Source organism: Pisolithus orientalis, assembly GCF_024613125.1.
Source record: "Pisolithus orientalis strain OTSU chromosome Unknown F5J12scaffold_62, whole genome shotgun sequence".
Taxonomy (NCBI): domain Eukaryota; kingdom Fungi; phylum Basidiomycota; class Agaricomycetes; order Boletales; family Pisolithaceae; genus Pisolithus; species Pisolithus orientalis.
In genome coordinates this window covers 106,695-133,365 of record NW_026260843.1, presented here as the reverse complement: position 1 = coordinate 133,365, position 26,671 = coordinate 106,695, and the positions used below count along the sequence as shown (strand labels likewise).

Sequence of the window (26,671 nt, the reverse complement as noted above, 5' to 3'; positions counted from 1 at the left end):
GGCATTATCTATCCAAATCACGTGAAGATCGCAGCCAGAAACATGACAACACATACATTCACCCTACATCAGGTACATACAACACTGACAACTTACCAAGGACCACAACATGTTACATACAACCCATAGAACATACAACAACAATGAGTGGAGACATCCATAGACATCTAGACGGTTCAATCAACATCAGACACCCGCCTTCCGAGACCGATCCTTCCTGCACGTCTTGTGGGACCGCATGTGCCATTGCTTCCAATGCTCTTCGCCTATATCCCACGCTCGAGATGCCATTTTCTCGTTCTCAAGCATCGCCTGTTGAAGATTTTCAGCTACCTTCTTTGCATTACTCCTCGCACGTTCAACTCGACCAGTCATCTCCTCCATAAAACCTTTCACCTCGTCTAAAACCTTGTCCTTTCTCTTCGACGACTGAACGCGACTCGCAACAGCTTCTGTAGCCTCAAACAGCCACTTCGCACCACGGTCCTTCAGTTGTTTGGCTCGCTTCCTTGCCCGGGCATTGCTGGCGTAAAGCGCATCCCTGACATTTTCCAATCTCTGCGCGCTCTTTTCTACAGAGGATGCAGATCGCTGTACAAGGAGGGCCGTTTCCGAAACCAATGTGTGAACTTGTTTGGAGATGGCCTGAACCAATCCGTCAAGCGCGTCGAGAATGATTTGGATGTCATTTGTAATGGCGGCAGTGATGATCGGTACGTATTCGTTTATGATGTCAGGGGCGGAACTGAGGGTCAAGGAAGATAAGCTGGCCGTGGTAGAAGCGGGACCACCATGTTGTCCGGTCGTAGCGCTTGGTACCGCGGAGACTGGCTTCTGCTGAGTTTCGGGAACAAGAACGGACACAGTGGGTCGCAATACGAGATCCTTTGTCAAGCGATCGTGAATGCGACGAATACCCGGTGTGTGTGTACTAGGAATCGAAACTGATGTCAACTCAGCGCGGAAGACGGAAAGCGCAAAGTCATGAATCGACGCAGTTGTTGAGGACTCTATGGCGGGAGGTACAATTTCCCTTGGGCGCTCAGCAGCGGGTAGGAGGAGCTGCAATATAGAAGCCGAGGTGCAACTACCAGGAGTGGCACCAGATGTAGGGATAATGGAAGTCATGCGAGAGACTGCCGAAGGGGCCATGATGCCAAATACGAGAGAAATGATGGCAGAAAAGATGGACATACTAAAACGACAAGGCGTAAGAAAGTGGAAAAGGAGGAGTCAGAACAAATGCACATTGCCAGGCAACGAAGGTCATTGATAGACGCCCTGCCAACAGCTTTCTTGTTGCCGGACCAAACGTGGTGGAACGCACGGTACGCTGCAGTTGGATCCAAGCTATCGATGTCACGTTCATCGATAACGGCAGAAGCGCCTGATGTCAAGCGCAAGGCCCGGCGTTCAGGAATGTCAGAGGCATTCCATAGTTCCCGCGAGAAGCTGTACGGGATAATTAACTCGTCATCATAATGAGGAGCTGCTACGACGGGTAGATAAAAAGTGGGCTCGGGGAGACGTGGAGGGCAGGAGGGCATATAAACAATTGCCAATGAAGGAAGCGGCTTAGAAGATGGCTGTGGAGCGTTGCAATTAATTCCGCACGAGAAAAACAGAAACAACCTACACCCTCTGCTGGATAGTTGTGATCGATCTTGTCGGTGACGGTGATGATGTGAGGGAAGAGTTTATGTGAATGGCTGGAGGCGGCGAATTGGCGTACAGAGCCATCCTCCCTAGAAGCCGTGATCGTGACATCGGCCCCTTCCGCGACTTTCTCCAGCAAAGATGTGACTATGGACCACCTAGAGGGTGTGGGAAAGCCATAAAGGGATATGTTAAAGTCAGATGCAGGCAGCGTGTCAGTCGATGAAACCGAGTTCTGTATTGGAGCCACCTCCGGTGTTGCTTGTGTTTCCTCCTCCTCAGCCTGCTGAGGAACCGAAATGACATCAGAGGGTTGGGTAGCTTCCGGACAGCTTCCGATATCCTCGTAGGACGATTCCCTGAGTTCCTCTCGCGAACTTGTGATTGGATCCGGGAAGGAGAGGCGGAGGTCACGCGCAGAGTTGTGGAGGGTGGATGCGGGGAGGGAGCTCGATCGTGAGGAGCTCAACGTGCTGACCATGCTCTGGTCAAGGCCGTCGTTTATTCGCTGCTCTTCGAGCAACGTCTCATCCTGGGCGTGGATGGCGGGGTGCAATTCTTCACCGGAGAGGGAGGCCGGAGGCGGTACTGGGACAAGGTCCGGTAACCCCTCGTCGGCGCTATCTTCGATCATTCCTTCCCACACATCGACATCACCTTCCCGAGAGCTGCCATAGCTCACGGAAGACCGCCTTGACCTTAAGGGAGAAAGATGTTCATGATCAGTGTCTCTATTAGAGGAGAAGACGGAGTCGTTATCGTCCGACTCCCTGTCAGTGCCTGAGATGTCAAGCCAATCTGAATCAGAAAGGGTGTCTGGTTCTGAGAGTACGGGATGGTCTGCTGTTGGGTCCAGCATGCCTGAGGGGCTTACTGAAGGGGCCTCGCGAGGGTACATGATGGTTGTTCGGATGAAAGGGGTGGAGGGGCTTTATGTAGATGGGGTCGACGTTTCCCACGCCCCTGTGCAGCCAAGTACTACATAATAAACCACACGGGTAGACTAGCACTAGTAGTGACTCCGAGTCGGTGACAGAAGCCTACACCAGCACAGGCATGTCTTAGCTGGACACCTTTGACGTATATCACTGCGAGGTGGCACCATCGTGTTCGTCTCTGCAGGCTGCCGTGTGTTGACTGGTGCGTTCTGGGGCTGCGGAATCATGGCACCACGAACACGTAGCCCTGTCGTGTTATACACGCCTTGCGGGTCCTAGCCAATCGTTACCCATTTGGAAAGGTGAGTATGACTAGGATCCGATACTGTACAGACTGACTCACGGTCAGAAGCGACCCAAGTACTCTTGAAGTACTCCGTTGTACACAATGCTAACCGGGACGGTTCCGAGACCTGACATATCACCTCGTCATCCTCGCCTGGCGACGATGATATTTGTGGCAATTCGTCATTAGTAGTACAGCTTCCGCCTTCTGCGGGACTCCGTGTTTCGCACTTTGCCAGGACCCACACCATATAACACCTTCATATGGTTGTCAGTTACTTGAACTGTGATAGTACGACCGTCCATTTTACGCCTAGCGTCCGGTAAACCGTGCTGGTAGTACGAATATAAGATTAGCCCCTGTCGTTGAGTCCAAACTGCCCAATCGCATAGCACGTGAGTCCGACTCGGACAAGAGACCACTAGCCTGTCCGATCGCGATCTAAATCAACTTCACATCCCAAGACCAGCTGGACTTAGTTATCGACTAAGAACCTACTCAAGGATCGGTACTCGGTCGTTCTTAATCAACGTTTCGTACAAGTCGGATACAAAGTGACCACGCGATCATTTCTGGCCTGGGTCTTCCGCCAGCCGTCCACGCCTGCGTGCCGTTTCGATGGAGCAAGAGGTCGACAGATTTATACAGGCCATACTCATTGCCTGCGATCCATCTCAAGTGGCGCTCCATCAACAAGCCCTAGAGTATCTCTCTCATGTTCAACAAAACGCACACGAGTCGTGGCGTCTTGCTCTCAAGGTCTTTGTGGACATAGATCCAAGTGGGCAGGGTCGAAAATATCATCCCCAAGCAAGATTTACTGCTCTGCGTGTGCTAGACGAATTTTTTGATAATCGGTGAGCGTGCCGTTCTTGTGCTTGGTGGTCTTCCATGAGGAGTCCTACACATCACACCCTTCATCTGTCAGGAATGATTGATTTCTTCTTCGGTTGGAGTTATTACGACGACAAGCATTTGATTCTTACGCGCCTCGCAGGTTTGATCGACTGGACGACGACACCTTCCGCTCACTGCATGAGTCCATCCTGTCCTATATACAATCAGAGTACGTTTACGGTCCTGCCGAGTCCAACGCATCATGTACGTGGCGTACAGCTCATTCTCATACTCGATTACATCTCCTCAAACTGCAGTCCTCCGCAACAAATTCTCCCACACATTAACATTATTCTTCCTCTGCACGTATGTCGAGCAATGGCCAACATTCTTCACCGACCTATTCCAGCTCATTCGCAATGGGGATTCGTCTGAAGCAAAATTCAACCGCCACGTATCCCTTCTGTTATTCCATCTTGTCGTCGAAATATCTGGCGAAGTTGCCGACCAAACTCTCAAAGCCGCTCGAACGTTCAATCCTGTGCGGCACGCAAGGGATGGCCGCGTAAGGGACGCCGTGCGAGAACGTGACGCTGCCTTGATTAACGAGGCAGTTCTGACTATCGTCGCCGACGCAGCTGAGAGGATGGCAGTGTTGCGGAAATCAGGTGCAAAATCAGCAGCCTTGGATGAGGCCGTGGAGGTCGCGGATTGGGGCGTCAGGACATTTGCTTCTTACGCTGGTGAGTATTTCGACCCTTTGAACGCTCATCGTGTGACACCGTTTACCCGCAGGTTGGATCGACATCAATTTGACAGTGACTCCTACTACGGTCCCACTACTCTTCTCTTTGCTTGCCGACCCGTCACTAGCTATTAGACTGGCTACTTCGGCAGCGCTGCTCCGCATTGTTTCAAAGGGATTGAAGGAGCCTGAAGACAAGTTGCAGTTGATAAAAGTGCTATCGTTGGATCAGGTGGTCGACGCTCTTGAAGCCAAGACGCGAGCACAACAAATAGAAAGAGGCGCTGATGAAGACGAAGGGGAAGAGTCATACAGAGAGGCTTTGGGAAAGCTTCTGAATGTCTTGGGCCTTGAATTATCAAAATTAGTAGAGGTGACCGTTCCGTTCATCCTTCGTGGGCTACGCGCGCTGATGCAACTACGTGCTAGGAATGCGCTAAGCCCCAAGTCGTTGCTGAAGCAAAACAGTTCCTCGGCCGGGTCCTGCCGATCATGCTAAGATTCATGGCTGATGAATACGATGATACTTGTTGTACTATATTTCCACTCCTCCAGGCCGTCCTTGGCAGCGTACGTACCATCCTTCCATCTCCTACAAGCTTACGTTGACCTCGCTCAGTATAAGAGGAACAAAAAAGTGTCCCCTGGCCCACTGGATGAATCAACGCGATCGTTTCTCACTTCTTTACTCAATGTCGTTTTACAGAAGATGCGGTGGGACAAGGACAACGACCCAGCTGACATGGATTTGGATGATGTAGAAGCATTCGAAATCCTCCGAAAGGTAAGCTGTGTACTAATTTTCTTCAGACTTTGCTCATGTTCTAGCTAGGATCTCCGGTCGTTCATGGACTCGGTTTTGACCATAGAACCGGACCTCGTTACGCAGGCAATACGAACTCTAGTCCTCACTACGCTCTCTACCTATCGCAATGGAGTTCCTGTCGAATGGCACGATGCAGAGCTTGCGGTTTACCTTGTTTATATATTCGGAGAAATCAGCAAAAGTATGTACTTTGCGTGTTGACTCTCACGGAGATTCTGATCGTGTCTGTTTATAGGCGGAGGCAAGGGTCGCGCAGCCTTTTGCTTGGCGCCTTCAGTACCAAAAGACAAGAGAAAAGACGTCGATTATTCGGAATACCCTCTCACCCCTCATGGAGAAATACTCTTGGCCCTTGTCCAGTCCCAGATCTCGGCATATCCTCATCGTGCCGTGGTCATGCAATTCTTTGAGACCGTTGCACGGTACAGCGACTTTTTCAAGATACGGAAGGATTGCATTGTGCCAACTCTAGAGGCTATGGTTGATGCACGGTAAGCGATAGTATTGCAATTTCCGGTGTGCATCACGGTTGCTGAATTCAGTTTAGGGGTCTTCACAGCTCTGATGTTTCTGTTCGAAGACGGACATATTACCTTTTCCACCGTTTTATCAGGGAGGGCAGGAACGATGTCTCGTCGGAGCTTGCAATCAGTTTAATAGAAGGCATCCGGGATTTACTTGTCATTCAAGTCGATCTTCCAACACCGGACAGCCCAGAAGACGACTTGCTCACAGAAGCCATAAAGAATCCTGGGCTATTCGACCATCAGCTATATATCTTCGAGACAGTGGGCATCCTCGTGTCACTTCTCTCGAAGGAGCGAGAACAACAAGCTAGCATTCTTCTGTCGATCGTGACACCGCTTCTGGATGTTTTGTCAACAAATCTGGCATTGGTCAAGAGCAAGGAAGACGTAATACCCATTGTGCAGATTCACCATGCCATCATGGCCCTTGGTAATATTGCCAAGGGTTTCCCTGATTATCCTTCTCCGGTACCGGAAGGATACTCTTTTGCCCCTCTAGAGGTCTTCCGACAAGTTTCTCGTGCGGTCCTTGTGGCATTGGAAGCGATGAACGTCTTCAAATGCGTGCGCGACGCCGTAAGCTCCTAAATCTTTTTTACGTTATGTAAAGTTCTGACAGCAGTCAAGGCGAGATACGCCTTCGCGCGCATTATTGCAACTACAGGTTCTAATGTGACGGATCTCATTCCCCCACTCATGGCCAACCTCTTGGCTCACTTCGAACCGTCGGAGCTTGTTGACTTCATGAACTTCATCGGGCTTCTCATTCATAGGTTGCAAGTACGTTTCTCTTACCGTTTGAAGTGGATTTTTTTTTCCTAATAGGGGTGGGTTCTGTAGAAGGATTTGTTTGATGTGCTAGACGAGCTTCTTGGCCCGCTCAACGCACATATCACGGACCTGCTATCTCAGCCCGTCACCGGCACAGATGACGGCTTGACGCATGCAGAGACTAAGCGCTCATATCTTGGACTTCTCACGAGCATCATATCTTCCGAGGTCCACGGCGTCTTCATCTCCGAACGTGAGTTTGGCAACTTGCAGTTCATGAATCGTCGCGATGATCTAATTTCACTGAGATAATAGGCAATAAAAATTCATTGGAGCCTTTGCTCGAAAACATGTGCCGATTAGCTCAGGACACGTCGGATCCACCCAGCCAGAAGGCTACTTTCGCGTTCTTTGGCCGCGCTGTACAGGTCTGGTGCAGGCCAGACCCACCTCGTGTGGATGCCCAACAAGGTCTAGCGGGCTTCGAACGCTTCGTGTACGAGCGACTAGTTCCGACTGCTTTTGCGGTGTTGTCTTCTCCTCAATTCAATCCGAAAGATGGGCAGATGTTGATGGTGAGCCCCGATCACTCAGCTAATACGGAGAGACCTGGTCTGAAACAAGCATGCTTCGTTGATACAAGGTTATGCTGGAAATCGCCAATTTCCTCCAGGTTGTGTATAACGCACGGAAATCAGAGGCGCATGAATTTTTCGTCTCTGTGTTTCTCCCATCGCAAGGCTGGCCTCAGCAGACCGCAATGGAGTTTGCGTCGAAACTAAGGGATCTGGATAACAAGGGATTTAGAAAATATTTCACCGAGTTTGTGAGAGTATCTAGATCTCAGCCCTCGTAGCGTCCCCGGTACCCGATATGCGTGCACTCCGGGTTTATTACTACTTTAATGCCAGAAACCTGCTGGTGCTTTATAGTATTACCTCATCCGGTTTGTTGCTTGTCAAAGGCTTTGGATCCTAACAAGCGCAAACAGAAGCTCTGTGAATCAAGAGATGATTGGAACAACGAACTAGGGGTGTCCCAAAGTATGGCAGCTAGTGGGTAAAGTGAGCATCGTGTAGTATCGACCATCTAACCATATACGTAGACCGTCGCCCTCCGAAGCCGAAGATTGTACGTTCACTACATATCCTGGATATGCACTTCCTAACTGCGCCACGCCGCCTGCACACGCCCACAGAAACCAGCCCGCAAGGTACGGATGCCACATATATTAACTCGTAACACAAGGTTGAATGTATACAGCACGACGAATTTTTGCCAGAGGACACATGGAACCGGCTGTCCAAGAACATTCGCGAAATACATATGCACAATGCGTCCTCCCTCTCCTTCGAAGAGAATTATCGATATGCGTATAACATGGTCATGTATAAGAGCGGATCCATGCTCTACAATGGCGTGCGCGATCTAGTAGCCGAGAATGTGGACAGGCTGGCCGAGGAGGATATCACTCCTTCCTTTCCGAAAGGGACGAGTAACGATCCTGTACAACAAGGGCAGGAGAATGAGTTGTTACTCAAGTCTTTGAGGCGCGTTTGGGATGACCATACTGGAAATATGTCCAAGCTTCGTGATCTCCTCAAGTATATGGTAACCGTTTCGCGAGTTAAACATTTGTCGTCACTATGCTTACGCTTTGGAAAGGACCGCGCATACACGAAGGCGAACAATGTTCCTGAGATATGGGATGCAGGATTGGACATATTCCTAAAGCATATTATTCGCCCTCCGATACAAGACCACATTTTATCCGCGATTGTCACTTTGATTCAGATTGAGAGGGACGGCTACGTCATCAGTCGGTCTGCCGTTAAGGAATGTGTCGACGTATTCCTTCAACTCCACTCTGGACAACAAGAGAATGAGACGGTGTACAAAAGAGATGTGGAGCCAGCTGTTCTCCTGGCGAGCGAGAAATTCTACAAGGCAGAGGCGGAGCGACTGCTCGCTACTTGTGATGCACCGGAATTCTTACGGAGAGTCAGTCATATATGCATGCGTTCGCTTCGATCAATGTCTTGATTTCCAACCCCGTAGGTTGAGGTTCGCTTCCAGGCTGAAAAGTCAAGGACCGACCATTATCTTCATTCTCAAACTGGGACCCCGCTCCGGAAAATATTGGAAGAGCATCTTCTTATCGATAACTTGTCGACCGTGGTCGAAATGCCTAACTCCGGTCTTGATCCCATGATTGACCTGGATAGAATCGAAGATCTCAATCGTCTCTACAGATTATTCGACATGGTTCTTCCTGGCCTCCCCACACTCAGGCGTGCACTCAAGGCCTCTGTGCTACGCAGAGGCAAGGAAATCAATCAGGCGTCTGCGTGTACAGAAGGTGGCGAGACCGCCGAGGCCGAGGCAGAAGCAGAAACCGGAAAAGCCAATGGAAAAGCCAAGGGCCGTGCTGGTGGCCCGCCCCAAACTCTGATACTTGCATTGAAATGGGTACAAGACGTATTGGATCTCAAGGACAAGTTTGACAAGTTGAGGAAAGAAGCTTTCCTTTCTAACCGGGAAATTGAGAGTGCTCTGCATGAGGTAATGCGCAATCCGACTGTATTTGACTTTACTGATCCGATTGAAACATAGGCTTTCGAAGATTTCATCAATCTGAACGACAAGGCTCCAGAGTACATTTCCTTGTTTATCGATGAAAACCTTAAGAAGGGTCTCAAAGGTGTAAGTTCGAATGCTTCTTAGCCGCTTTTCATACGTCAACCTCGCTGCGACAGAAAACGGATGTCGAGGTCGACATAGTATTGGACAAGACCATCACCGTCTTCAGGTACCTCATTGAGAAAGATGCGTTCGAACGCTACTACAAGAACCATTTGGCAAAACGCCTTCTGTACGGCAGATCTGTTTCCGATGATGCGGAGCGAGGCATGCTTGCTAAACTGAAGATTGAGTGCGGATACCAATTCACCCAAAAGTTGGAAGGCATGTTCCAAGATATGAAGATATCATCAGACACCATGCAGGCATACCGAAAGCACCTAGAAAACACCACAGTATGTCGAACTTTTTAATTACTCCTCGGCTGTATCCTCATGCTTGGCTAGGCGCCTGCGATTGAAATTTCCGTAACGGTGATGACCTCGACGTTTTGGCCAATGACGCATTCTGGAGCCACATGCGTGCTTCCCGAAATATTGACGAAGGCATGCAAGTCCTTCGAGCAGTTTTATCTATCTCGCCACTCAGGTCGAAGACTAAAGTGGCAACCATCCCTTGGCAACGCTGACGTTCGCGTCCAGTTTAAAGCTCGGAAACATGACTTGAACGTATCGACGTTCGGGTTGGTAATACTACTTCTGTTTGAGAACCTCGGCGAGAATGATTTCTTGACGTACGAGGTAATGAATGGTTCTCCGACTTTCGGTAGCCCGATGAACACTATTGTATGCAGGAAATACAATTGGCGACCTCGATACCGTCTCCCGAACTCAAACGGCATCTACAGTCGCTCGCCTGTGCCAAATACAAAATCTTGAAAAAACACCCGCCTGGTCGGGACGTACAATCGTCGGATTCCTTCTCTTTCAACAACGCCTTTACTTGCGCCATGCAAAAGATCAAAGTTAGCACGGTATCTGCCAATGTTGAAACGATAGAAGAGCGGAAAGAAACGAGAGAACGCATCGATGAAGAGCGACACTACCAAATTGAGGTTCGCCTGACTCTTTAGCGTCCATTTCCTGTGACTCCCTGACTAACCTTTGCATAAGGCGTGCCTCGTTCGCGTGATGAAGGATCGGAAACACATGACGCATAACGATTTGGTATTTGAGGTTACGAGGCAGCTTGCCTCTCGTTTCCAGCCGAATCCGCAAGGCATCAAGAAGTGTATTGAGAATTTGATAGACGTGAGTCATGCCATACACATCGACACGCATGTTGTTGCAGCTTACTTTTTTTTTTGCCTTCCAGCGAGAATACCTGGAGCGCTGTGACGATCGGAAATCATATAACTACCTGGTGGGTTGCAAGGCTTGTCACCGTTATTGCGTGCAGCTAATGACCATGTCAAGGCATAGCTTTATAAGTTTGTAATGTACACATTTGTATTCTACATCTACCCGGAGCCGCAATATCCTTTGTTCCATCAGGGCTATGATCAAACACCTGAAACACAGAAACGCGAGACGAACACAGAGAAAAGAGAGGTGGGTGGGCCGGATGACGGAAGACTGTGCTAAGCTTGTGGGACAGACGAGAGACAGGTCAGGAGAGTAAGAAAAGGTAGCTACGGGAAACTCTGCCCGCAGGGGGCGGAGCAGCAAGGACAGGCGATGTGACGACGCTGATGACGCGTGGGCAAAGCCACCGGTGGCTAAGAGCTTCGCCGCAGAGGTAAAGGCCTCGTAGCAGCGGTCGCACCCAGTCGATAAGTCTCGTGTGAGCAAATTTAAACCCAATAAATGGAAGTGGTAGTACGAGTGGGTCATTGTTATCATACTTGATGAAATACATGCGCAATACCTGTCACACCCCCAACAATCATTGTACCTCACTCACACCGGTCATAGCAGAACAAACTGTATTGCTACATATCACCACTTGACAAAGGACGTGTAGGCTCAGAAGACTAGTACTAGCCCTCCAAGACTTGTAGTGGCCTGGGGTAATTGATTTGTGATAAATTGGGATTGCTCCCTAACTACCAGTCGCTCTCTTGGTCAGGACATCGCCGTGAATACCACCTATTGACGATGGTACCTTGCCTGTTCAATGAGGTTTCACTCCGAAGTTCTTCAACCTGCAGCGCTAGCACTCCAGTCTAAAGCACCCACGACATAAGTACCCTCCAACAGCGCCGAAATAGACAACGATACGCACATTCTCCTCAGCCTCGAGGAGGCATTTTGGCCATCCAACCCATAAGGTGGTCAGCCGAATTTGTTATAGTCATCAACGACATGCGCAGTTCAGTGAAGAGCGCGGTTGCCATGACAATTTGTAGTCAAGGCTACCTGCATCTCTTGCCATGACATACTAGATGGGACATCCGCAACCACTGTCACCCCGCAGATTATGAACAAGGGATAGTCACCTACAGCCACTCGCTACCGACGAACGGTCGCCAGTGGTGGGACACACCACATTCGCTTTGGGGTAATTGATTTGCATAAATCCAAACGCCTCACAATCCGCTGCTTCATGGGTTGCCGTCTTGCACCCGTAGCGATTGCACGTCAACGCCGGAGAACCTACGAGGATGTAAGCAAATGACCGCAGAAGTAGAGCATCAAAACTCACCTAATCTGATGCCGGATCCTAATCCGCATCACGTCTGAATATCTGATCGGTCATACCATGACCCACCACCAGCCTCCTGAATATGAGGACTAAGTTGAAGGGTCAAACCAAGTGACAAAGTGTACGTACTTCTGGGCACTTACCCGGTGGCCATCGGCATACCACAACTGATAAATCGCATCGCGCTGGAAGTGACATCCGATGTGAAACAGCGTCGACTGAGCTTAAGTTAAGTATACTCACCTTCCCGGGAACACGATGAATCCGTTACTGTACAACGGCAGGCTCTGATATAACAGAAACTGAGTAATTGGCGTCGGCCAATCCAACGGTCTGAACACGCACCGTCAGCCACACCGTTGGGGTTTCCCAAGAGAAGGCGAGAGGCGGGAACCAAGTTTATATAGTATTTGGTTATCGTCTTTAGGGCCGGTCCCTCACACGGACCACTCCACTCATGGCGCTGAGGCTTCCATTATTGGAAAGTATTATATAATTGACTCAGATAATACCCGTTTAGTGAAGGGTCTTCGTCGACATCTTCCATCCTGGTTTTTCGTCTTTCCGTTCAGATTGAAGCCCAGTGAAAACTCGACATGTCCAGGCGTAGCCAGAAATGCTGCGTTATGAATTTCCTATTTAGGACTATTACCCATTCTTAGTTTTTGTTACTCGGTCTGATAATGCAACTTTTTTGCAATGTGAAGTCTGCATTGATGCAATGGTCAATAGTGAAAATGCAAAGCAATGCTTTACTAGCTTTACTTCACATGCATGTGAAGCTTTTCTTTGCCTTGTCCTCCACAACTTTCCACCAACTGTCATATTCACTGTGGATGAATACAATTGTGTCTGCATGAAATACAGCTTCGGGCACTTGCACAAGGTGTCCACCCATACTACGTGGCTACAACATCTCAATGAAGCACCAAAAAATGAAGAAAGGCAATGTATATGTTTGGCAAGACTCTTGGGAGAGTGCATTTCCAATATACCAGCTGCCCCAGGTGCACCAGACTCACCACAGGCTTTTGATGATTCTGTGCCCTCCAATGTTCATAGGGCTGAGGTGCACCATGGACTAGCCAAACCAGCCAAGGAAAACAAGGACCCTAACCATTTCATAGGATGGTGCAAGTGTGCCAAAAATGCCCAAGTGCATCCAGAAAACAATACAGAACTTGAGGTATGTTTTATCATCAACTTACTGATTGTACAATGTAACTTCTACCATTTCAGAATCTCCACCTGCCTGATGGAAATAGACCTGCTTTGCCTTCTCATTTTCCTGATGAAAATATGCCTTCCTTGCCTCATCATTTTCCTGACAAAAATATGCCCAATTCACCTCCTCATTTTCCTGACAAAAATATGCCTGATTCACCTCCTTGTTTTCCTGACAAAAATATGCATGGTTTGCCTCCTCATTTTCCTGATGAAAATTTGCCTGACTCACCTCCACATCCTGTGCAGGTCAAAATCCACTATGAACATCACCCATGTCCCACAATCAACCTTTCAGAATTGCAGGAGAAAGCAGTTCTTCAGGTACTAAAGGATACACTTCATTTTATCACAGCTCTTTCCCAAGCAATTTAGAAGAACCATGTCCGCACTGTCCCCATTTCATAGCATAAGTTACACATTTCTCAAGTCAGTTTGACTGATCACTTTGTTTTAGGGCACATATAGTCATCCCAGCTTGAAGCAGATTGCAGTACTACAAGAGTGCAACAAAGTACTTGAGTCACAAGTTTTCAAGTTGACTGTTGAAAATAATACTCTACAGTAACATCTAACTGACACATCTACTAACTTTTGATTGACAGATGCAGGGGTGCATTTCAGCACCTAGCAGGTGCAGTTGGCTTATGTGAAACAGACCCAGCATGGTTTGATATGATGATGGTCCCACAGTCATCTCCAAGCAATTTTACATGCCCAACACCTGAAACTCATCTGAAAATCCATTTCTGGGATCAAAGCAATTGGAATACCTTCCTTGAGTCATCTCAGGGATGACTTAGCACATGCAGGACACTTGGATTCCTCAAGGAAGACAATGGTGATCCACCATCTGACAGCACAGCAAAGGCCATCTGAAAGACACTTTGAGGGGGGTGGGCAGAATTAGCTAACCACAAACTGGCTGCAAAATCTTGGGGTTGGTTGTGTGTGAGTGGTAGGCAATTAACTCATAACCTCATGGAGAGTGCATTCCTGCTTTTCAGATTTGCGAAGAACAGTTGGAAGCTGGACTACTTAGCAAGCAACTCATACCTGGCATGGCAGAAGACCCATTTGGACAGTGAGGGGAATTGGAAGATGAAAAAATCTCAGGACTGCAAAGTGTTATGCCCAAGCATGGTGACTTCTTCAAATGGAATAGGCATGAAGCATGCAAGGGGGAGACTACGAGCCAAACTTGTCATAACCCCTATGGCTGAGTTATTGCAGTAATCCAACAGAGGTTCTGTCTGCTGGCAAGTCCCTAAGGTTGTTTGCATGGAGAGAGAACAAGGATTAGAGCAAAGGGATGAAGTGCAGTTGCAAGCTATTGAAAAACTGCAGACACAGGACGAAGTATGTAGGGTTATATACCCCTAAGTGTGAGTACTGTACCAGTCATGACACGTATCTGCAGTAGTCAACAAAACAATCAGTCAAATAAATAGGAGTCATACAGTGTCAAAGATGGGGGTAGGGAGGCAATGAAGGCTATACTGGCTGGCGCAATCAATGCGCAGCGAAGAGCCTGACACCAGAGCTATAGTACAACATGTAGGCAATAGAAACGAGTCAGAACGGAGCAAAAAATGAACAAGTCATCCATCAGAGAGGGCGGTGGAATACTGGATCACAGTGGCAACACAGTCTCGACAGGTATTGGAAATACCTTGACAGTGGGAGATCTGAACGTTCCCTGGAGCATTCAAGCCCCTAGGATGGCGATGACTATTAGAGACATGACGAGGCATGTGATGCATGTGACTGAAAGAAGTCGAAAAAGGAAAGACCCCTGATGGAAGCATAACATCACCCCCCCTCTAAGGTCCTCAGACCCTTGAGGACGGGCTGGAAGTTGCATTGGCGGAGCGAACAGATAGGGGTCGGCAAGTAGTATAGACACGGGAGCGCATCCGGGAGGTGATGGGTGACAGTGGCAATGGAGTCGGTGGTTCTTCAAGGGCTGGAGTATAGTGGGAGCCATGTCTGTTGCAGCAAGACCAATGTCCCAGGTAATGACACTGGTAGCACACATGTTGATAAAGGATGTGCTCTGGGGGAACGGGTGACTGGCCTCCGAGATAGAACCAAAGTTGAGTTGATCTGCAGGGACAGGGATGAAGGGAGTTGCAGGGAGAGGGTTGGTGGAGTGGACGGTGTTATGATAGTTTTTATGGATTCTGGCCCATGACACATCCTGCAGCAAAACTTCCCAGGCAGAGTTGTGAGTACCAGTCCCGAGGCAAGCACCAACCTCTTTAAACAGCTTGCCAGAGTTGACAAAGCCAAGTTTGATGGCATGCCATTGCTTCTCCTTCTCCTGATCCAAGATGTCTACTTTCAATTTTTCTGAAACCAATGGTTCCTCTTGTTTCAGTTTGATATGCTCGAGAACCCAGGAAGCTGGCAGTGCCAAGAACTCTCCTATCTGTTGGTTATGTAAATGATGATACACTCCTCCAGTTATGGCTTTGGTAAGATCTGAAGAAGCCTTCTCCAACATGTTGATCATTATTACCTCCAATAGTGGCACAGTTCCACTTAACTTCCAAGTTTGGACCTTTGAGACCAGCCCATTGACTACATCTGATGCTCTGTAGATTTGAGACAACAACCCAAAATACTCAACCTGTTCTGGTGAGCACCCATCAATGTTGTCCCCATCATGGAAGATGTCAAGCGCCCTAACAATGTCCAAGTAATCACTTGCTGAGATTGGTAGTCACTGCTGGTCAAGCTGGGCAGAGGCAGCCATGGCGAGGAGGTCGAGGGCTGCGCAGTGAGCACTGTTGGAGTAGGTGGTGAAGGCAGAGCATAAGTTGGTAGGTTTGGTAGCATTGGTGCTACTGGAGGGGGCTGTTGGACTATCGGGGTCATCGTCAATCCGTGCCTTACCCTTTCCCTGTTGGTTACTGTCCCCCCTTGGTGGGGACTCTGGCCGAAGGTGTGGGGACATGCTTGATCGAGATGCCCTGGAGTGTACATGGTCCTCGAGCCCTGGCAGGAGGGGGCGATAGTGGGTGGAACTGTGAGACGGGTGAGGAGAAACTGGAGATATGAAAGCCAGTTGGGGATGCTGGGGGAGAGGTTGGGAGATAGGCAGTGACTGGGGGAACAAGCCTGTCATTGTAGGTGTCATGAAAGGATTCAGTGGCAAGGGGGAGGTCAGCATAGTCATTTTCAGTATTGACTGAGCGAGGGGAGTCCATTTAATTCTTGAGATGGTGGGCAAGCCTGTACTGGTCTAAGGCTTCTGACGCATGGTCTTTTATATGTTCTTCAGGTTCCCACATATTTGATGAATGAGGGAACCCCTTCCACTTGACCAGGTACTGCCTCTTGCCCCTGTGGCCATCGACCTTGTGATTGATTATGGACTTGACCTCCCACTCAATTTCATCATCGACTAGTTTGGGGAGAGGTGCTGTGGGTGCAGCACCATAAGTATCATTTTTGGTGAAAGGAAAGATCCAGGAGGCATGGAACACAGGATGTACCTTCCATGTTGGTGGTAACTCCAACCAGAAGGTGACCGGTGAGACAACCTGAGTCACTTTGAAGGGCCCGAGACATCAGGGCACAATCTTGTCACATTGGTTTTTGATACGAAGGTGCCCAGTATCTAGGAGGACTTGATCTCCTAGCTTGGGCACGACATAAGACCCTTTTGAGTGTGAATGCATTAGGTCTTGTGCTTTTTTGTGCACAAGAATTGTGATATCTCAGTTTGACACCAACTGTTCCAGTCTTTCATCCACCAAGGGCACTGCAGTGAGCCGAACCTCCAGGTAAGGGGAAGGTTTGTATCCAAGGAGTAGTGAAAAAGGGGTCATTTGATGGACAGAATGGACCTGTGTGTTATGGGCAAACTTGGCAGAAGGAAGTTTCGTGGCCCATGAGTTCAGGGCCTTGGCGCAGTACAGGCATAGGTATCCTTCAACCTCTTGGTTAACCTGCTTGCTTTCTCCATTGGTTTGTGGGTGATACCCAGTGGAAAGTTTTGTCTTGACCCCTATTGCTTTGTACAACTCCTTTGTACAGGATGATGCAAACTGGGGTCCTTGATCTGAGATAACTGACTCTGGGACTCTGAATTGGGAATAAATGAACTGATGGAAGAGCCAGGTGATCCTGATGGAGTCAATAGTTTTGTGACATGGGACAAACAGGGTGGCTTTGGTAAGGCCCTGATCGACAACTGTGAGAATAGAGTCGTATTTTTGTTCTCCCAAGACAGGGAGATCCATGATGAGATCCATAGATATTTGCTAAAATGGGAATGTGGTTTTAGGGGCTTCATGTGGGACTACCAGAGGGGTTGGAGGGTGCATGACCACTTTTGTTGTTTGGCAGACCGGGCACCCTGCAACATAAGCCCTGATATCTTTTCCCATACCTTCCCACCAGACCTCCTTTCTCATCTTGGCAAACATAGCTTTCTGTCCAGGATGACCTGCAGACTCATGGTTGTGGTATGAGTGCATGCAATGGTGGCAATGGTTGGGGGGAATGTACAACCGAGTTGTTCTGTATCATTTTGTTCTGTCGTCTGCAACAGTGACATTATCCTTGGGTTCTGGACCTGTAGAGACCTTTGATGTGTCATTCTTGATGTGCTCATACAGATCAGCCAATATCGCAAGAACTCCCCTGGCTCCTTTGATGGGTTCCTCAAAAGGGCAAGCATCAGGCAGCCAATTCCCCTTTGACTTTTCCTCAACTGGGCAGGAATATGGCTTGGAGTTAGACTTTGAACACAACATCCAGGCTGGAAGGCATCCTATCCTGCATAGATGGTTAATTTTTAGTTGTTTTTGCAATTTCGTAATTGAAAAAGAGGGTGATATGAGGTGAATTTGGGGACCCACCCCCTCTGAAAGCCAAAGGTCCAGGGGAAGGACCATGGCCACTGGGGCAGGCTCCGTGGCTTCGCTTTTCCACAAAAGAGTGTTGGCAGGAACCTGGAGGTGACCAGCCTGCCAGGAAAAATGAATGGGATATGACTGGATCGTAGCAGCCCAGCGGGCCTGATGAGGAGTGAGCTGCTGAGGCTCATGATAGTATTCAAGGTTCTTGTGGTCAGTAAAGACCACTGTCAGTTCGACTGGGGAAAGCAGATACAGCTGGAAAGCCTTCAAAGCATGGATCACCACCAACATCTCCAAGTCATAAACCTGGTAGCACTGCTCTGCTCCAATGAGGGACTGGGAGAGGTAGGAGCAGGGGTGCCATTCATTGTCAGACCCCTTTTGAGCAAACACCACACCAGTACCAAGTTTGGATGCATCGGTAAACAGCACAAAGGGCTTGGAGAAATTGGGGATAGTGAGGACTGGAGAAGAGCATAACAAAGACTTTAAGGTTTCAAATGCCTTGTTGTGTTCCAGAGTCCATTGATATGACACCCCTTTCTTGGTAAGGTCATGTAAGGGACATGCAATGCTTGAGAAGGAAGGGATAAATTTGTGGTAGAAGTTACAGAATCCAAGGAATCTGCGAAGCCTGGTAAGATTGTCAGGGGCTTCCCAGGTACTGATGGTGTCGGTCTTTGTCAGCGAAGTTTCCATACACCCCTTTCCAATGATCATTCCAAGGAATTTGATTTCTTCGGCCTCGAAAACACATTTGCTGATCTTGAGGCAAAGATCTTCCTTTGTGCAAATTTCAAGGAATTTGCAAACCCAAATTCGAAGTTCTTCTTTCGTCTTGGCATGGACGGCAATGTCATCCATATACCCTACTTGCTTTCCTCTTTGGCTTTCGAAAGTGCAATCCATATACCACTGAAAAGAGGGAGGTGAGTTACACTGGCCAAAGAACATTACTGTGGGTTCAAACAGCCCTCGGGGCGTAATGAAGGCCCCCTTCCACTCATCTCCTTCTTTTACTTGCAGGTTTGTGAATCCCCAACGAATGTCGAACTTTGCATAGTACTTCAATTCGACCAATTCATTGAACAAGGCTTGTGCATTTGGTAATGGGTGTGCATCTGGGATGGTAAAAGAGTTTAGGTAGCAGTAGTCTTGAATTAACTGCTTCTTTCCATCCTTCTTTGCCACGAAAAACACCGGGGCAGCTTGTGGTGACATAGAGGGTCGAATCTTCTTGCATCTGAGATTTTCATCCAAGAACTTGTCCAAAACTTTCAGCTCATCAGGAGACATTGGATAAACCGTTGCCTTCTTGGGCTTGAAGTCTTCTTGAAGCCAAATTTCATGGTCAAGTCCAGGTCGGTGTGCTGGGAGCAGGATATTATCCTCCGCAAATACCTTTGCAAAATCCTTGTACATCTCTGGCAACCCAACCTCCTCTTTACCAGTGGCTTGCACTGCTTCGAGTTCTGTGGACAAAGTTGTTTTGTTAATAACAATGGGGGTTACACCCATCTCCGGTTTTACCACTTCTGGGGACAGTCCAGAAGATTCCTTCTTACTGTCCAAGTCCTGTGGACTCAGTGATAGTTGACCTATCAAAGGTGAGCTTCCTGGTTTTGGTACATACCCATCATCCCAACAAGTGATCTTTCCCATTTCCCAGTTCATACGGGGCTTGAACTCCTTGAGGAAGGGCATTCCAAGCAGGACGTGCTCCTTTCTGACTAGTGGGCTGATGTAACACTTGACTCATACCACATGCTCCTTGATTTCCATCTTCAGGGTCACCTTGCGAGTAACCCACTCGACATCCTTTCCAGTAAACGATGTGGTCTTGAACTTGCTTTTCACTGGATACATGGGTATTCAGAGCTTCTGGACCATTCGTTCTGAGATGAGGGAAACTTCTGCACCCAAGTCAATACAGGCCCATATTCCTGCATTGTAGTCTGCCAAAATGACCATTCCAAGAGGTGATCAAATCTGCATATTTGATTCATCATCTATAGAAGTACATTTAGCAGACAAAATGGCAACGGGACTGACTGATGCAGGACAATCATCAGTCCCCTTTAAAAACCCAACAGCTTCTTTTCCTCTGCATTTGCTTCACAATCTCTGACATATGCGGTCTTCGTTCTGTCTTCCGAGATGACAATGCAAACATTGGAAAGCTGGGCTTTCACCTTGACTTTACAGTCACGCTTGATGTGACCTTTGGCTCCACAATTGAAGCATTTAATTTCTGAACTGGAACATCTAACGTTCTGTTTGCATTTGTCAACATCCATCACATCAGGATCTCAGGAACTCCTGCAGTAATGAATGAATTTGCATTCATACCAGGATTCCTTCCCTTCTAGGATGTGCTTCATTGCAATAGTGGTTTGAGCTTCTCCCATGCACTGTATCCACTCTATGACTGTGGAAGGTGCTTGTCCAGAATTGAGAACCCAATCACGGTATTCTTTGTTTAATCCTTTTCTGAAGAAGATCCCTGCTTCACGCGACTCCTCTTTAAGTTGAGCCTTGTTGACAAGCCCTGTAAATTCAGCAATATAAGCTTCTAATTCTTGTTTGCCCTGAGAGATCTCTGAAAGGTGCAATATAGTGAGAGCAGTCTGGTCACCTGACTCAAAAGTAGCTTTAAGACATTCCACAAACCTCTGGAAGGTGTCAGTGTAGTAGATGGTCCTGTTGAGAAGCTTGTTTTCATTTTGGTAGTTTTTGGCAAATGAAACTGCTGCACCTTTGGTCATGTAGGTGAGGGTGAACGAAATCTTGAGTGATTCCGAATTGTACATGTGCTTGTTCAGGTTCAAGTAACCTTTGACCTGCATGACCCAGGTCTGAAGCCCATTGTGGCTTCTGTCATATTCTCCAGGATGCCTGACATTAAACTCCCGACCTCCATTGGGTGGGCAGCAATTGTACTGGTCATCAGGATCGGCTGGGGCCTTACCCTTACTGGACCCTCCACAGGGGACCTCTGGGGGAATTACCTTTCTGAAGTTCCTGGCATACCATTCACATAGTGCCGAGTCTGTAGGCATTCCTGTTGGAAAAGGGTCACTACTCTGGGCATGCATTGCCTTGCAAAGCTCTTCTGTCATAGCGAGCCTTTGGTCTTCCAACCTCTGTCTCAGTTCCTCTTCCGAAATGGTCCTCAGGGGCATTTCAGGAACCGATTCTCCATGACCGAGTGTCATGGACATTACTGATGATTTGCATGCTTCTTGTTCTTCCTCGAGGACCGATCTGAGAGAAGTATTGGACTTCTGATCATCTTCTTCTTCTGAACTAAGCACGACTTCCAAATCCCTAAACCAGGATAGATAAGATAACCGAGGGTTGGTAGTGGTAACCAAGGGGCCTAGTCTTCCTAGCAGGATGGGCAGTAGAGGAGGATTCCTTCCAAGCCCAAGGGGGTTTGGTTGAGGAGGGACTGGCAGTCTTGATTTCTGTGGGTTAGACACTTTAACGGGAAGTGATAACAAAGGCTGAGGGAGGATTTATTTCTCGGAAGAAACCTGTCAGCATAGGAGTGGTTTGACAGTGCACGAGTGACTTTATGCATAGGGAGACACGAGCGCTGACTCTAGGGAGGTGATCTATTAAAGCCTAGTGGCTGCCTGTAGAGCAGTGGATTTGATTTAAGGTAGAGGGGTGCTTCTCAATTTTGTTATGCTTGTTTAGAGCAGTTGAGGAGCAGAGGACAGGGGCAAGTTAGTCTTTACACTGAGGGAGACCAACGAGCCTTTGTACGAGAGTAGTTGGTTTGTTGAAGTTCAGTAACCAGGGATGAGTAGACTTTCGCAAAGAGGTTGACAAGTCCTGAAAGCTGCACAGAGTTTTTCGATTTTGTTATGCCTGAGCATGGTGACTTCTTCAAATGGAATAGGCATGAAGTGTGTGAGGGGGAGACTACGGGCCAAACTTGTCATAACCCCTATGGCTGAGTTATTGCAGTAATCCAACAGAGGTTCTGTCTGCTGGCAAGTCCCTAAGGTTGTTCACATGGAGAGAGAACAAGGATTAGAGCAAAGGGATGAAGCTCAGTTGCAAGCTATCGAAAAACTGCAGATACAGGACAAAGTATGTAGGGTTATATACCCCTAAGTGTGAGTACTGTACCAGTTGCGACAGACATGTCACGACACGTATCTGCAGTAGTCAACAAAACAATCAGTCAAATAAATAGGAGTCATATGGTGTCAAAGATGGGGGTAGGGAGGCAATGAAGGCTATACTGGCTGGCGCAATCAATGTGCAGCAAAGAGCCTGACACCGGAGCTATAGTACAACATGTAGGCAATAGAAACAAGTCAAGAAATGAACAAGTCATCCATCAGAGAGGGCAGTGGAATACCAGATCACAGTGGCAACATGGTCTCAACAGGTATTGGAAATACCTTGACAGTGGGAGATCTGAACATTCCCTGGAGCATTCGAGCCCCTAGGATGGCGATGACTATTAGAGACGCAACAAGGCACATGATGCACGTGACCAAAAGAAGTTGGAAAAGGAAAGACCCCTGATGGAAGCATAACACAAAGATGATGACAAGGACATGGAGATGGACAAGGACAAGAAACAGAAACTCCTCGAAGCTAATGTCAAGTCAGAAACACCAGATAAAAGAATGAAAGGTGAGTGTATTCCATACAATCTCAATGAACTGCAGTGAAAGCCAGTTTTTAAGAGGACCATGAAATTGATGACACCAGTTTGGCAGTGTCAAACCTCTCTCCAACATTGTCATCATCTCTGCCTGTCAGCAAGATGACCCATCTTCCATCTATCACAGAGGGTGCAGCCTCAATGGCATTACCATCTCCACCTGTCAACAACATGTCCCATCTTCTGTCTATCACAGAGGGCACAGCCTCGATGGCATTACTGTCTCTGCCTCTTAGCAACACATCCCATCTCCCTTCTGTCACAGAGGAAACAACATGCACAAACAAGAAGGAGATTGTGCCATGCATGCCCCAACTGGAGCCAGAGCCAGTCACTGTCGTTCCTACCAAGATATCAGTTAACCCACTGTGAGTATACATGTGAATAGGAACCTTTTCTGATGGTGTTTCTTAGAGCATGCTTGGCAATCACTGCCAACAAGGCTTGAGAGTCCCTACCTGAGCTCCCAAGTGACCCAAATGGCAGCAAGATAGAGAATGAAGGATTGGCAATTCCATCAATGACCTCCAAGTCTGCCAAGGGCAATGTGAAGGTGCCTGGGAGGATGTGACCCAGTCCAACCAAGAATAGATGGTATGTTTAAATCATTACTATTTTTTGGTCTGACATATTGGATTATCAGAAACCTCTGTGCACTTTGATGGCTCAAGAGAATTCAACCAAACAGAACCATGGAGGACTTCCAGAAATACTACAATTCACTTTCTGCTGACAAAGTCAAGGTATCGTCTACTTCTTCCGACTGCCCTCACCACTAACAGAGGTCATATTCTAGTCCTATGTTGACGAGGCTGTGAGTTTGGTAAAGTAGCCATTAGTTGTGATGATTTTGCACTAACAGAGTACAGGTTAAAAGCAGTGGCTGGGACCCAAAGACTATATGCAATGGCACCGTCTACTGAGGACAACTCACATTTGTCTCACATTCAAGCACTCAAGCTATTGCTATATCACTTCAGACTCACACACCACATCACTTGCATTTGGTTTGCTTCCATGTCTCTGCACTTGCATTTGTGTTGCAATGATTCCCCCACATGCATCTTGCTTTCAAGGCATTTTCATTAATTTATTCTGCATTCATTTACCCATGTTAGACTTGCTCTCATCATTCCCTGCTCTCCTGTAGTCATCTCCATGGACAGCTTGTAGGGGGTAATGTGTACTAGTTATCATAGCAATGCACATGATATTGGTGCATGTATGGCAATATTTTGTATAAACTGCAAAGCCAGTAATAACCATATCTAGTGAGATTTAAGTAGATTTCATGAGCATGCAGCAAGCACTGAAGAATATGTTGGAATGTGACAATTTATTTTGGTGGTAAAATTCTAACATATGGTCATGCCAAGTACTGCCCCAACATTTTGCAAATATAAGAATTGTCTAGTTTTCTTTCGGAACATGTTCCCTCGTAGTATAATTCCGACGTCCGCTCCGACTCATATTTGGTCATGTCTGGCCACGCCCGGACATGTCGAGTTTTCACTGGGATTGAAGAGTTATATACTTCTGGTAGAATCTGAGCCACTTTTTAGCGTAGTCATCTAATTTATGTAAGTGGGGGCGACTGTCCACAAGTAATGCTGGCTGGTCATCAGACACTCGGTGAGAAGCATGACTCGTGCTTCCAGGTTCTTCAGTGCACCGCTGATGCAATTCCATTCAAGTGCTATCCGCGATTGCAGCCTATGAAAAAACGACCGCCTTTGGTGCCACAAGTCCCAGTGTGAGCACCAACGGTTTGACCACCCACTGCCAGCCACGTGGAAGGTGGCAAGAGTGAAGGCGAAGTTTATAAATTACAGACCGGGCTATGGCCTAGGATAGCCCCCTGTACTTGCACCATACGATTCATCAGCAGGTCAGCTCAGAGTCATCGGGATAGACGCAGAAGTGCTCGTTGGCCATACAAAACCATCTGATCCATGTACAACGCAAGAGGATCTTTCTGTGTCTTCGGCAACGCGGTGCAGCGGCTTGCTACCTTCAGATAACTGTGACTCACATCAATCCACGCAATCGACAGGAGCCTGTCAAGAAGTTCTAGTCTTTCGTAGGGGCAAATAGGGTGGTAAGGGTGATACATTATGGCCTATAGCTCGTCTCTATGGTTTGGCGGCCCATAGAAAGCGTCTTCTAGCTCTGAAAATCTCACAGTTAGTTTGGTGGAGGTGAACATAGCAAGAAAGGTCTTACTTCTGCGCATGGTAGGGCCGAGTTCTACCGGTAAGATCACATTATACTCTATGTAAAGATTACCTCGGGGTGATTGTTCAAAGACCGGCATCCCTTCTCCCTCTATTACCTGGACATATGCTGTGTATGGTATGTAAATAGGAACATCGTATACAGATGGAAGTGAGACACCCACCAGGTTGTGTTACTGCTTTACGGTGCAGGTCTACGACATGCCCATCCAAGTGCGTAAGATTACGTCTGAAGCCCAAAAGTGCCTACGGATCTCATCAGCTATGTCCTCACAAAGGAAAGCGAGGAAACGCACCTCATCAACGCCAATCGTCTCTCGCCAGTAAAGACTGGATTCCTTTCTCCGCCAACCACCTTGTTCCTTCTTACTCCGTACCCGCAGTATGATGTCGCCTGCCTCCCAATCTGGGCTCTCGTCACCCTCGCCCTCAAGTACGACTTCATGACCCTCTGGCATCCCTGGTTGTATTTCGAGCGTAAAGGGCTGCATATACTCGACGACCTTCTTCCCGTTACAGTGGGGGCAGTTTTTGACGATGACGGTTCCACGCCCACCACATTCATTACATGTGGATTGCGTTTGTGCAAACATACCGGGGAATATTTGCTGTTTGGAGACCTTGACGCCGGATCCTCCACAGCCGCGGCAGGTGTGCACGTCGCGGTCGGACGCCGCGCCCGAACCGCGACAGTGGTCGCAGAGTATATTCTTTTTCATGGTGAACTACGGAAAGGGTCAGTTGGTGCTCCGTGTGCAGAGCTGGTACATACCTCGATGCTAGCGCCTGCGTACCTAGAGGACGATGAATAACTCGGAAAGCAATTGAGGACGAAGACTTACATATCCGCTAACGGGACCTCAATGTCAAATATCGAGTTTGGTCCCCGACGGGTCTGTTGCGCTCCAACTAACCAAGTTCCGATGTGAATTCGGTCGGGTAAGGACAAGGTCGACACTCACATCCACCGCCAAAGAAACTCGAGAACACATCGAAAGGGTTGGCATAGTGCTGCTGACCACCTTCATGTGCTCGCAATCCTTCCTGTTGTGGACGTAAGTCTGACGTGAAGTGGTCTGCCTGACCAACGTACCTCGCCATATTGATCGTATATTCGGCGTTTCTAGGAACGGTCAATATAAGGAGAGGAAGCATGTCATATGACTTACATTGTCGTCCGACAATACCTCGTACGCTGCGCCGTCGTGAGGGAGCAAGCCGAGTCACTGAAACAATATTACTTGCCATGTGCTATTTCTACGAACTTTTCCTCGGCGTCCGGATCCTTGTTCTTGTCTGGATGATACTTCCGACTGAGACGTTTGTACGCTTTTCGGATATCCTGTTCCGTTGCATGCTTGGACACTGGACACGCCGGGATATGTCAGGGAATAGTATAGCCTGAGCATGCCTTAGACTAACACTCTAGAGCCTTGTACAAGTCAGCAGCTGCAGCGACAACTCCGAAGAACACGAAGAAAAGCGCGAGAAGGGATGCTGGCAACATCCCGATCCAAAGTTTGGACGATGACTTGCGGGTTTGACTTCGGATTTGAGGATATCGACCACGTATGTAGTTGACACGTGACTTCACCGGGATCCACGCTTGCCTTTTTCGGATCATCGCACCGCCGTCGATCCACCGAGGTCTGAATTGCTAGGGAAATGTGGGCGCGAGCAGGGTTCATACGCAAAAGGTCCCCAGTTTGTCGAAGATGCTATTCATTTAGCATCCCAGATTATCATCCAAAAGTCAGAGGTCACTCGGTTTCCGATATCCTTTTGT

At 48.1% G+C, this 26,671-nt stretch overlaps 4 protein-coding genes across 4 annotated transcripts; 2 read left to right on the top strand and 2 right to left on the bottom strand.

The window, feature by feature from the left end:
- Positions 1-37: 37 nt before the first annotated feature.
- F5J12DRAFT_864152 (uncharacterized protein) lies at positions 38-2,638 on the bottom strand. The gene is made up of 3 exons (XM_051746994.1): positions 1,637-2,638; positions 1,249-1,586; positions 38-1,195 (listed from the first exon to the last, which is right to left on the bottom strand). Exons 1-3 carry the CDS (start codon positions 2,552-2,554, stop codon positions 187-189), a joined length of 2,265 nt encoding a protein of 754 aa, XP_051595074.1. The 5' UTR covers positions 2,555-2,638; the 3' UTR covers positions 38-186.
- Positions 2,639-3,268: 630 nt separating this feature from the next.
- F5J12DRAFT_864148 (armadillo-type protein) lies at positions 3,269-7,531 on the top strand. The gene is made up of 13 exons (XM_051746993.1): positions 3,269-3,737; positions 3,878-3,981; positions 4,035-4,460; positions 4,513-4,835; positions 4,892-5,032; positions 5,082-5,246; positions 5,295-5,469; positions 5,524-5,779; positions 5,836-6,391; positions 6,443-6,595; positions 6,656-6,839; positions 6,902-7,161; positions 7,230-7,531. Exons 1-13 carry the CDS (start codon positions 3,499-3,501, stop codon positions 7,440-7,442), a joined length of 3,195 nt encoding a protein of 1,064 aa, XP_051595073.1. The 5' UTR covers positions 3,269-3,498; the 3' UTR covers positions 7,443-7,531.
- A 52-nt stretch (positions 7,532-7,583) lies between these two features.
- Positions 7,584-11,086, top strand: F5J12DRAFT_864146 (Cullin). Its single transcript, XM_051746992.1, has 13 exons — positions 7,584-7,641; positions 7,692-7,717; positions 7,785-7,799; positions 7,850-8,197; positions 8,252-8,587; positions 8,645-9,148; positions 9,200-9,289; positions 9,343-9,621; positions 9,673-9,966; positions 10,020-10,280; positions 10,339-10,476; positions 10,541-10,588; positions 10,642-11,086. The coding sequence occupies exons 1-13, from the start codon at positions 7,632-7,634 to the stop codon at positions 10,645-10,647; spliced, it is 2,355 nt and encodes a 784-aa protein (XP_051595072.1). The 5' UTR covers positions 7,584-7,631; the 3' UTR covers positions 10,648-11,086.
- A 13,617-nt stretch (positions 11,087-24,703) lies between these two features.
- Positions 24,704-26,462, bottom strand: F5J12DRAFT_864137 (uncharacterized protein). Its single transcript, XM_051746991.1, has 11 exons — positions 26,308-26,462; positions 26,131-26,250; positions 26,055-26,080; positions 25,979-26,008; positions 25,848-25,929; positions 25,728-25,794; positions 25,658-25,679; positions 25,182-25,610; positions 25,050-25,131; positions 24,875-24,994; positions 24,704-24,820 (listed from the first exon to the last, which is right to left on the bottom strand). The coding sequence occupies exons 1-11, from the start codon at positions 26,390-26,392 to the stop codon at positions 24,771-24,773; spliced, it is 1,113 nt and encodes a 370-aa protein (XP_051595071.1). The 5' UTR covers positions 26,393-26,462; the 3' UTR covers positions 24,704-24,770.
- Positions 26,463-26,671: the final 209 nt, after the last annotated feature.

Coding starts and splice junctions, on each gene's coding strand:
- F5J12DRAFT_864152 (XM_051746994.1), bottom strand. CDS start 2,554: ATGTACCCTCGCGAGGCCCCTTCAGTAAGCCCCTCAGGCATGCTGGAC. Junction 1,587..1,636: donor ACAACTATCCAGCAGAGGGT/GTAGGTTGTTTC, acceptor AACGCTCCACAG/CCATCTTCTAAGCCGCTTCC. Junction 1,196..1,248: donor GACCTTCGTTGCCTGGCAAT/GTGCATTTGTTC, acceptor TTGTCGTTTTAG/TATGTCCATCTTTTCTGCCA.
- F5J12DRAFT_864148 (XM_051746993.1), top strand. CDS start 3,499: ATGGAGCAAGAGGTCGACAGATTTATACAGGCCATACTCATTGCCTGC. Junction 5,033..5,081: donor TCCAGGCCGTCCTTGGCAGC/GTACGTACCATC, acceptor GACCTCGCTCAG/TATAAGAGGAACAAAAAAGT. Junction 5,470..5,523: donor ATTCGGAGAAATCAGCAAAA/GTATGTACTTTG, acceptor GTCTGTTTATAG/GCGGAGGCAAGGGTCGCGCA.
- F5J12DRAFT_864146 (XM_051746992.1), top strand. Junction 8,588..8,644: donor CACCGGAATTCTTACGGAGA/GTCAGTCATATA, acceptor CCAACCCCGTAG/GTTGAGGTTCGCTTCCAGGC. Junction 9,622..9,672: donor AGCACCTAGAAAACACCACA/GTATGTCGAACT, acceptor ATGCTTGGCTAG/GCGCCTGCGATTGAAATTTC.
- F5J12DRAFT_864137 (XM_051746991.1), bottom strand. CDS start 26,392: ATGTTGCCAGCATCCCTTCTCGCGCTTTTCTTCGTGTTCTTCGGAGTT. Junction 25,132..25,181: donor AGACGATTGGCGTTGATGAG/GTGCGTTTCCTC, acceptor TGAGATCCGTAG/GCACTTTTGGGCTTCAGACG. Junction 24,995..25,049: donor TAAAGCAGTAACACAACCTG/GTGGGTGTCTCA, acceptor TACCATACACAG/CATATGTCCAGGTAATAGAG.